The sequence below is a fragment of the Cibotium barometz genome, chromosome 44 (genome assembly GCF_041138505.1).
Source record: "Cibotium barometz isolate CiBa-2024 chromosome 44, ASM4113850v1, whole genome shotgun sequence".
Lineage (NCBI taxonomy): Eukaryota > Viridiplantae > Streptophyta > Polypodiopsida > Cyatheales > Cibotiaceae > Cibotium > Cibotium barometz.
This window is the reverse complement of record NC_141089.1, coordinates 43,710,005-43,721,288: the sequence shown is the minus strand read 5'-3', so window position 1 is coordinate 43,721,288 and position 11,284 is coordinate 43,710,005. Positions and strand designations below refer to the sequence as shown.

The following is an 11,284-nucleotide window of genomic DNA, read 5'->3' as shown; positions in this document are numbered from 1 at the left end:
AGGATATTATTGAGATGGGATCTTATTCCTCGAGTATCCATGCAAAGGCTTATGACTCTACTTGATAACACATACTAGAGAGAGTACTTGTAAACATATACTATTGGAGTTATTTAAGAGATACTAAATGTGAAGTCGTTCATAGAATAATACCAATCTTTAAACCTCTCTCCATGGGCAAACCTACGCTAGAATCCCCACATGTATCTTTTCACATGACTCTTGTGCTGAAGAGGCAGTCATATTGGAAAGATGGTGAAGTTTCATTTAAAGGGTAACTTTGTTGATTATAAGCTAGGTTTGTGTTATTCATAAGCTATGCAGAGGTTTTCCATGATTCACAAGGAATTGAGAAGCCATATCAACCCACAATTTAGAGACCACACCAAATCCAAAGGGCTTGGCCATCTCGATGAAGTTCTTAGTTGGCTTTGTAACCACATTGCCTTGACAAAATGTGATTACAACCCTGGCAAAGGTACACAAGACCAAAACCCACTAGTGCTTTCCTTGGACATCTCTAATAAGGCCAAGTCTTGGAGACACCACAGAATGCTCAACCTGGTGGCATTCAAGTTCTTTAATTTTGGAGATATTCACAATCACATCCATGAGCAGCACGCTCACACCGGCCACATTATTAGCTCATGCTCTTTATAAAAGCTCGCCTGGGGTTAGCTTTTCTTTGGAAAAGTTCATAACAGCTCGACTGGGTTAATCTCAATGAGAATCAGACAACTTGCACACCAAAAAGCCCTTAATACTGTATTAGAGGCAAGAACTAGGGACTGGATATTCTTGCAGCACAATTAGGAAAGGAGATTCATCAATTTCTTACACCACTATTAAGGTGCTACGAATTACAAATTTGTAAGGCTATCCCTACAATTTGAGGCGGTTGGTCAAATAGATGCCCACCTATAGGCTGAGGGTTTTACTTGGAGCAGCAATGGTGGGCCTGAAGATGTCGGTGTCACTCTTCCGTTATCAGGCACTCCAGACCGCTGCCCATAAGCCATTTCCAACCCATACTTTGTTGACTGTTTAACGGTCAATAACATCATAGTAGCCTGACTCTTTGCAAGGACAAAAACTACCATCCTCAGCAGTGTACAAGACTCTGGTACTTATTCAGAGACTGGTTGTAAACTTGTGACCTAAGGACACTTAATTTCAACACTATTATTTCACACCATGGCTTGCTATAGAGGGGCACGCTTGAAAATTAGCAAAGATGTTCTTCATTGTGTTACACCAGTCCAAGGCAGGTTCTGACAGTGTGTAGTTGAAGGAAGGCATTTGTGAGTCAAGATAAGCCTCTATATATACATCTTTGCGCAGCAACACTGCTATTCAAAGCTTGAATCTCTTGTTCACTTCTATACAAGTGCATTATGCTGAACTCCGCCAAGTAATGCAACCATATTCTCATTCCGGCAAAAAAAATTGGAGACTCGTGATTCTAGGTGGCTTGCCTAGCCTGCATAAACCTCTTCAATATCCACAAAAACTTTGAAGACTTGTGATTGCAGGCGGCATCTCTAGCTTGTGAAGACCTCTAATATCACTGCACTGGGAGAGTTATATCAAGCCCCTTCCTTTAAGGCTACAATGATGCAGATATCACAAATTATTGTGATACTCCTCCAAATATCAAGGGAGACAGGACAGGCAGATAAGAAGGGGAGATACATGGACATAGAGCAGCCATAGAGTTTTGCAGTCTTCTTTTGGTGTAAGGCTTATGAGCCCCAGGGATGTCAATACACCTCTGATACTTGACAATTTCCCTGTGGTCTGCAGACAAATTTTGCCTTACAATGTACTTACAGCCAGGCATCTCAGAAGTCCCAACGCTCAAGTTGTGACTCAGCCTCAGACAAGTCTTTCTGTGCTTTCTTACGCCGATAAAATATGGGACAATCTCGGCTGCAATGCAGTGCACCACGTTAGTTAAACATAGATTTCAAGGACAAGTCAATTGAATCACTAAATTTCAAGAATTAAACTTTACCTTGTGCATAGAACATCTTGGTGTAGTGACCCTTGGCAACGCTGGCACTGAGTCCACAGCCTATTAAAGAGGTGCTCTAGTTCTCTGACTGTAAAACTCAAACATGAAAAGAAGTATAACTCATGATAGAGATTAACAAATAGATTGGAAAAGGTATAACAAACTCATCAAAACTGTGGAAAAAGTACCGTTTGTTACTGTCTTTTGATATAGTTCTGCCTCCCTGCCTTTGCAGTGTTTACATAAAGTTTGATCCTCTCCGCTGCTTTCATGCAAAATAAACACCATAATAAGTGACGACGTTATCACCATAAAAAACGATAACATTTCTCCAACCAAGCAACAAACATAACCCCTAGTTTTAGAACTGCCAGTTATTTTCAGCTCATATAGGAGTCCATGGTTCGCACAGTCCTATACTTGAAAAGGCTACAGATAACATGCGCTTAAACCACTGCAACAAACATTGACAGACCTGATTGGGGTTTTGCACCCTATACAGCTGAGCTGTTTCTTTGCAAACTTCATGATGCCACTATTTGATGGTGTTGATATCGAGACTGCTCGAGTATGACTTCCATGAAGTAGTTCCCTGCTTGCGTTTTTTAGAATTGGCTCGAATATACGCAGCAGAGGCTGTTATGAGCATGCATTTAGAAAGTTAATAAGAAGATGCAAACCAAGTCCTTTTCAGTGTTGAACCTTCAAAAGCAAATTTCCAGTTCATTTACTGAATTGTTGTAAAGTAACCCTCCTAAGCCAACTCATTAATAGAGCTTGTATACACTTACTATAGACAGTTATACAGAGCATGTATACACTTATTATAGACAGTTATATACAGATGATGGACTAAATCTAACTTCCCATCTCTCAGCCCAATTTAGGTGAGAACCTAGCGCCGCTCCATAAACCTTGGGAAACAATTAATCAATTATGATGGTCCAATACTTCTATGGATCCAGATCCATAGAGATTCCATAGGGTCTCGTGCTTTGTGAATTGTCATGATCATGTGCCAGCAGCTCACTTGGAGATAGTCTTTAGTGCATCATTTTTAAGACTTTGGTAGTAGAGAGGAGAGAACGAGGCAGAATGGTGAATGCTCTCAAGGACACATGCAAACTGCTGTGAAAGCATTCTATCCACCCCTATTTGACAGCCCAAATCTCTCTTTGAAGTCTGCTTGACAATGTTAATTTTGCTAAGTTGGTGAGACGCCCAGTGATGAGCTAAATCTGTAGACCTGACAAATTAACTTATAGCACTAGCAGTTGCCACAAGGAGATAACGCAGCGAAGCAAGCGGCCATGCCAGCAAACTCAACTATAAATTTAGGTGTTCAATCCCCCCTCAGCTTGAATCAGGACTCGATTGTGTGCTGTAAAGAGACTCCTGTATTCACTCCTTTAAACATCCCATTCTTCTGCCTCTCTAATAGAGAAGATAATGTTTAAGTATGCCTGCCTGCATGAATCCAATGTGTGTATCATGCAATTAACGATGTATAATAGGTTCATACTGCTTCAAAATGAGTTGTTCCCAGAAGGGTTATGGCCTCCGCTGAATAATCAACAAGATCCCCCCCCCCCCCCCAAAAAAAAAAGGTTTGGAAAGCACAGAAGGCATCTGAATTCAAATGAGGAGCATGAGTGAAATTGCGGAACAAATTGCAATACAAAAGTCTCCCCTAGAGTGTGGCCCAAGTGGCATGGCATGTGAAGGTCCCTCCAACTATGCAACTGTGAATAGAACATCCACGGCTGGCTTCACATCCAGAGTGAGCCAACTTTGTTCTGAGCCCTGAACATAGCTAAGTTTCTTAAGATTCCTTTTCCATGTTGGGTGAATGAAAAGAACTGCTGGTTCAGTTATCCACTCCAAAAAGACTCTCGCATGTTATTTGTGACCATGTGTCAATCCCAGATTGGACCCCAACTTACTTTCCCTCTCTACCTGACACCCAAGGTGGACATCTCATCATCTCTCTTCTCTCCTCTCTCCAGAAGTTGGCGCCCCTTCAAGAGGCTTTATGGCTGTGTTTTCTGCACTTTTCTCCTTCCCTACACCATATCTAAGTGTTTTCCAAGCTTCCAAGAGTGTTTCCAAGTATTCACTCTCCTAGAGACTCCCAATGACTAAAATTCAACAAAACAACCCTTTTATTTGCTGTAATTTCTGGTCTTATGGTGGCTGAAAACCCTGATTTCAGCCTTCCTTTCTCAAGTTAAACCATAGGGGAAGCTTTCCCAAGGTTCTTTGTGACCACTTGGAGACTTTTGTTGTGAAGGATTGCGACAAATTGAAGATTTCAACACTCCAGATGCTTCCATACAAAGACTTCCACTGACATCAACTATACTTACAATTGGTAAGCTTTGAAGCTCAATTATGGAAGCAAGTAGTAGGAGGGAAAAGCTGGACTCCATATTCACATACCCTGTGTAGTGTTCTCTTGTCCTACATGCTCTCTTGAAGATTGTTTCTACCATGTGTGGATGGAACAATAGAGAGCAGATGGTAGGGAACATGGGCACTTGAGAGGGTAGCGTGAGTTGAAAACCTTCACCGACAACATATTATTTACAATATTGTATTCATATACATTGGTATGGAAATATGGTCAAAAATGCCCATGACACTATGTACTTGACTCTCCCAAGATCAACATACACTATTTGAGAGAGGAGCCGGTCATTCCAACTTATTGTGCATCTCTTGTCAATTCAACAAATTACATCTTGTATTTGTTAGCATATTCATCCCCAAATTTTTTTCTCTATTTTCTTGGTATTTTTAATTGGCCAGCTTTGATTTGTCCAATCGGTCAACCCTTCATTACCTATTTATAGGTGGGCTTGCCTCCCTCACTTTTCATAGTTTGGTCATCTTTTGTATCCTCACTTATGAGACCTTTTCTGTCTCTTGCTCGGGATTGCTTCATTGCAGTATATTCAGCATAGTTGCTTCATCTCTCTCTCTCTCTCTCTCTCTCTCTCTCTCTCTCTCTCTCTCTCTTGCACTTCTCAGATTAGCACACTCTAGTGCTTATCTTGCTTCTGCTCTGTGAACTCTTTCATGGTATCAAAGCTCTAGGTTTAGAGTTCTCTCTGCTGCCCCAAATTTTGCCTTATCTACAACCCCTTCACCTCTGCGTTTTTTTCCAAATTCTTGTTGTGACTCTAGCTTTGGTGACAACCTTGGTACCTGTGGTAGAAACTTCTTCTAAGATTGTGTGCTTTTTTTTTAGGAGAGCCCGAGTTATAGTGAGGGCTGTCTAGTTGTTGCCTTTCTGTTTTGCACCTTCTTACAACATATTCCCAAGCCCTGTGTGGCTGTCTTTTCTCTCTATATCAAATCTGTATTTTTTTGCTTCCCTCTTCTGGTGGCCTCAAGGTTGCAGGTACAATCGATAGAAGCTTCTGTGTTTTTTACTACAAGAGGATTTTCGGGTGTTGTCCAACCTCTTAGGGCTGCGTTTTGGTGGAGGGAAGGGACCTACATCAGCGTTTTCTGATTTGGACAGTTTTGAGCTTATGAGGTTTGGTCCTTTTGGTTGGATCAACGATGACAGTTTCAGATTTGGCTCCCATAACACTTTCTTGCTGTTTCCTGGATGAGGTAGACAAGTTGGATGGTGGTAACTTTCAATCATGGAAGTTGCAAGTTACTTCTATTCTCCGGGAGTATGGTTTGATGGAGTTTCTCTCGTACAAGAATCAGTGCTTACCGGACCTTGCCTCCGCGGAGAATGAGTGTTGGTAGAGGAAGACCGACGGACAGATCCATGGCTTTCTCCTCTTGAATTGTCAGGATTCGGTTCTTCGACACTTCATCCGTGCTCTTGATGATGCTTCTACTTTCTATGTGTGGCAGTTGCTTTGTATGGTGATGCTAGTGATCCGCAGATGGTTTCTACTTCTGGGTGCTATGCAACCAGTGATCTTGTGGATACTTCTTTTGGAGATGTTCCTTACTTCAACTCTACTTACAATTGGTAAGCTTTGATGCTCAATTATGGAAGCAAGTAGTAAGAGGCAAGAGAAGGACTCCATGTTCACATACCCTATGTAGTGTTCTCTTGTCCTACATGCTCTCTTGAAGATTGTTTCTACCATGTGTGGGTAGAACAATAGAGAGCAAATGGCAAGGAACATGGACACTTGAGAGGGTATTGTGAGTTGAAGATCTTTACCAACAACCATACTGTTTGCAATACTGTATTCATATGCATTTGTAGGAAATCTGGTCAGAAACACCCATGACACTATATACTTGATTCTCCCAAGATCAATATATATTATTTGAGAGAGAGACCAGCCGTTCTAGCTCGTTGTGCATCTCTTGTAAATTCAACAAATTACATCTTGTATTTTGCTCGGTGTCCATTAAATCTCAATATATTCAAGTTATTGATTAGCATTGTGTTCAATCAAACATTCCACATCAATCAATGGAATTACAATATCTATATCATGCTCTTGAATCACAAGATCGAGTTTGCTCTTCTGGAGCCTACCACAAACCTTTTATACGACATCCACCCTTTGTCTTTCTTTTCCAAGACAAGATCCTTTCATTAGTTAAAGAAAAATCTTACTAGAGTGGTAGAGTACAAACACTACCAAAATGCAGTCAATATGTACAAAATGCATGCAATTGAGAGCTCCCTACATGGCTAGCCACTCTCCGAGGGAGGTTCATCAGAGGGGAAGGGGGGAAAAGCCACATTGGGGGCCTATAATGCCAAAAAACTCCTTTGTTCTTCTTGGAAAGGAAGGATTCGAGGGTCCAAGCACAAGGGAATGCCTCTCACCTCTGCTGCATGCACTCCAACTCGCTGGTCAAGTGCCCGAAACACCCCCTCAGGGTATGAATGAGATCCACCCATAAGACTCGGATGGTCTCCATAGGTAGGGTAGTCACTCCATCCAATGGTCTTTGCTAAAATGAGCATGTCAGATGTGGCAAGCTGCTAAGCTACTGATGAGCTCCCATCCTCGAGGTTGCCACATCGGCTGTAGCTAGCCTGCCCAATGATCACCAACCAAGTGCCAACTACGAGGCTCCCGGAGTCCCGTGGGCCAATAGCCAGAGAAAAAGTGTCACCATTTATAGCCGGAAGCTGCTCGATAGCCGTTGCCGATAGCTGTTAACAAAAGTCCTCAATGAAGGACGAAGGCACACCCTAGGCTGCTAGTGTGGCTGGGCGACGGGGGTGCCATCGATGGATTGCAATAAAATCTCTCTACCATTTCCATCCCTTGCACCCCCACAACTCTTGGAGCCTCTTGGTTGGGAGGTTTTGGGGGGGGAAGGGGTGGGGGGCATCGCCGGGGGAGGGCAACAGTTTGGCCCCAAGGGCCAACCTCCAAGGTGCTGATGATGCTGCCATGGAAGAAACAAAAAACGCGAGTGGCCTACCTGTACGAGTGATGCTCCAGGTCACCCCTGTCACAACCACATTCATCCACATAAAAGCAGTCACAAGGCGGGAGAGGATGGGGCTCACTGATCTGTGGACAGAATGAAAAAAGGAAAGGTTGCCCGACGACCGGCCAAACTCTGGAAGGTGCTAAGTATCCTGGGGTCTCCCCTTTGTATGATTCTATCTTACTTAATAGAAGTCTATTTCTGAAAAACAAAATGTAGAGCAAAGATTCTTGAGCTTCCACGTAAACGAATTTGAGTGAGGACATGGGCTTTTGATTTGAGAATTTGGGGGGATTTGAAATTGAAAAGACAAGTGAGGTTGAGATTGTAAACCAGGTCTAGCCATGATTGATTTGTAGTGATAGTAGAATGAGTGGGTATGGTCAGCTCTACTCATGGGTTCTCGCAAAGGCTGAGAAGTCTCTAAAACGGTGGGACAAAGAGACTAGAGAATGTTTCCTGCATCTTTTGTGTTGAACTTAGGTCAAGGTGGGGAGATAAAGAAGAAAAAATTTCTCTGTTCGGTGAAAAAGGATCAACTCTTTGGGGCAAAAAAGTACCACCACAACACTAGGCACTTCAAGGTGAAGGAGTTGAACCTGGTTGGACAATAGCAGAAAAGAACTTAAGGCCAGCTATGGTCCAAGGAACTCAAAACCTAGAGTATTGCTGTATATTTGCTCACAGCATTTGATGATTATTTACATAACAAAGACTCCCGTGTCAAGCTACCAATACTGTATTGCGTACCTTGCTTAATTGATTCTCCAAGTAGTACTGTGGGTCAATTGGGATGTTGTTTTCGAGGACATAAATTGGATCTTCAGACTTCTCGTAAGCCTGTAGGAATCAAACCAAACAGACTAAGGCAAGAAAAAATACTCAAGGCTAAGACCACAAGTATGAGCACACGTGAAAATACTGTCTAGAACAAGCCTACTTGATCAGGTCATAAGCAAAGTAAACATTTAAAGTCCACAGCATGCTTCATATACACCACTTCAGTGATCAATAAATGGTCCATTACTTGAGCTTTCTGCAATTATGGATAAAAACACACCTAAATAAACAGAATTGAAGTACCTTGGCACCTTTGGCAGCTTTGATAATAACATATGGCACGCGATCACCTACTGAGGGAGCAGTCGCTGCATCTCTCTAAAAATCAACTGAAACGGTTAGAGAGATCATGCAGCTAGGGAAACTCTCCTTACACATCAAAGCAAGCTACTAAAAAAGCACCTAAATCTAAAATGTAACATAATAATCAAGGGTTCACAAAATGAAAAAGCATTTGAAAGTTGGCTTTAAGAGGGGACACAGCTGCTAAACAAAAACCTATCAAACAGATTCTTAAGAACCTTGCGCATGCGTTCAGCAAGCTCCACATGTGCAGCCTTGACTGCATAATCATCTCCCGTCTTTGTTAAGCCCTGTTTTACAAAACCACATTCACATAAGGCATTCTACACAGAAGCATTCCTGGCATTTATCACCCCATTACTACTCACACACACAGCAACCAAATAGATGAAAATACATTTGACCTAAGCTCATTGATTGCAAGTAATCCCAAAGTACTAAAGATAAAAGCGGACATTCCTGCTCAAATGACATCGAGCCAGGAAAAATCACCTTTGTAATGACAAGAAGAGAGAGGTCCATACGATTCATCAACAAATCTGCTATAGTGTTCTTGACAAACTGTACGGCGCTTGGAATATTTTGCTCAATGAGTATCTTGTGTAAACACTCTGTGACCACATTTTTCACCAACAAGCAATTATCTCTTCGTACTGTTTCAATTCCTGCAAAAGATCACACTCAACTATTGATGACTGGATCATCAACCCAAGGCTTGGAGGCCATTTCTTAAATCACAAAGTAGACTCTTCATAGCATCCCATCCTGGTTACAAATGATTGGGATACAACAGTCGTCCTGCTTGCTCTCAGATCACCTTTCAACATAGTAATTCAAAATGAAACAAGAAAGTTGAAAATGAGAAAGTTAAACATGAGAAGTGCTTTCTCGTTGGGTTTACTTGATAATTATGTTTACATCAAGATGGCCCCTTGTTTACATGTCCTATATTCATAGTGTTCCCCAATAGACAAGTGCATAATCAAAGAATCTAGAGGGCTAACGTTACGTACCTAATCCTAATCTTCAAGATTAGTAGTCTAATCCAACAAGGTTAGGGGAGCCCTAGGATTAGAGGAAGCAAGCTCATAGAGGCGGCTAAGACTCATGGTTAATAATACCAAGTATACTAGCTATTTATGACCGGACAGTTATTTATAGCGACAGTAGCCACTGTATAAGTGAGACTTGGGTTATTATTGTTCACAGAGAGTTACAAGTGTTACAACCCCACAGATCTCCTAAACGCAAAACACACGCGATTAGTACAAACCCCCTAAGAGGGATACAGGCTAGCTCACCACCCAACCGTAGGTTCACTTCCACAAACCTCCCCCGAGCCAAAGGCTAAGGCCCCAATCCCACCAACCATGCCAATCAGCACTGATATACTACCAACCATAGTTGCAAGCATTCTTTGCATTCACGCATTTGCATACGAGTATGCTAAAGAATGCTTCAAACCTTGGCGAGGTTGCATTCGTGACCTTATTATGTATGCATAAAATCATGAAACTTATGCCCAAATTATTAATTATGGGAGAAGAAAAGAGAACACAAACTAAGATTTAAAGTTACAAGCTGAAAATACAAATGAGGGTCCAGACATCATCTTGAAATCTCAATTTTTTTACACGTTGCCCTTACAAGAACCCAAATATTGGACAGACGCCAATTTTTTTAACATTGGAAAGACGGTGGGTAGAAGTGAAGAATGCAAGCCTCTGCAATCGCGAGTTTGCTGCATTCTTTGCGAACGTTTGCATACCCTTGCAAACGAGAATGTTTGCAACTATGCTACCAACACCTGCCAACTAAGGCCTTCGGCGTGACCATCCGTGATCCATCGAATCCAAACATGTTCCCGACGGTAATCCTGGTCCATCACAAACCACAGAGTGGATAACTCTCTGTGAACAATCATAACCCAAGTCTCACTTCTATAGTGGCTATTGCTGCTATAGATAACTATCCGGTCATAAATAGCCAAAATACTTGGTATTATGAACACTTGCTACTGCCAGTGTCCTAGGTGCCTTCACTTTAATGACAAATAATTGCCTACGAGATCTTTGAACTTTGGAGGATAAGTTTTGTTTGTCTAGCACATCATTTCATGAGTAAGAAAAAAACTAGGTTGCGGTCTCTTGCCCAAGTTGTTAGCTCATTTCACTCCCTACCGAAAGGGAGTGTATTCAAATCCCTCACACCCACTTGAAAAGAAAAATAAGAAAGAAGTATGGAATCTACCTTTGGTATCCATTTTGTCATAAACCTCTGGTTTTGTCCAAAGTAGACCAGCATATCTCTTCTTGCTGATAAGCAAATACGGAAAGTAAACTTTCTCAAATTCCAGCTTTATCGGCTGCACAAAAACATAAAATATAGCTGATTAGAACTTGGCCATGATAATCTAAAAAACACTAAGTGCACACTCAACACTAAAGCCTCACAGCTGATATTTCCTAGCGTGAGCTCGGACATGCTCTACCAAAGACATCAGGCCCCAAGCATGCCAGACCTCTACACAAGATTATTTCATACACATTCATGCATATGAACACAATGAATCACATGGGTAGGTTTCTTGGGCTATTGGAACCATTCCATCAACAAAAGCAGGAAACTTAAGCACTGCAAACATACAATGGTACATTATAGAAAACAAAGAAATGCCATCCACTGGCCTGAGTC

At 41.8% G+C, this 11,284-nt stretch overlaps 1 protein-coding gene across 4 annotated transcripts in view; it reads right to left on the bottom strand.

The window, feature by feature from the left end:
* Positions 1-1,199: 1,199 nt before the first annotated feature.
* LOC147613322 (DNA polymerase delta subunit 1) overlaps positions 1,200-11,284 on the bottom strand; it is a 57,021-nt gene continuing 46,936 nt past the window's right edge. For all 4 annotated transcript variants that reach the window (XM_086782615.1, XM_086782614.1, XM_086782616.1 and 1 more), the window contains 9 exons: positions 10,841-10,955; positions 9,083-9,255; positions 8,809-8,880; positions 8,531-8,605; positions 8,198-8,287; positions 2,490-2,650; positions 2,203-2,276; positions 2,015-2,102; positions 1,200-1,929 (listed from right to left, as the gene is read on the bottom strand). In XM_086782615.1, the coding sequence (XP_086638741.1) occupies positions 1,842-1,929; positions 2,015-2,102; positions 2,203-2,276; positions 2,490-2,650; positions 8,198-8,287; positions 8,531-8,605; positions 8,809-8,880; positions 9,083-9,255; positions 10,841-10,955 (936 nt within the window). In that variant the 3' untranslated portion in view covers positions 1,200-1,841. The remainder of the gene's footprint in view (positions 1,930-2,014; positions 2,103-2,202; positions 2,277-2,489; positions 2,651-8,197; positions 8,288-8,530; positions 8,606-8,808; positions 8,881-9,082; positions 9,256-10,840; positions 10,956-11,284) is intronic.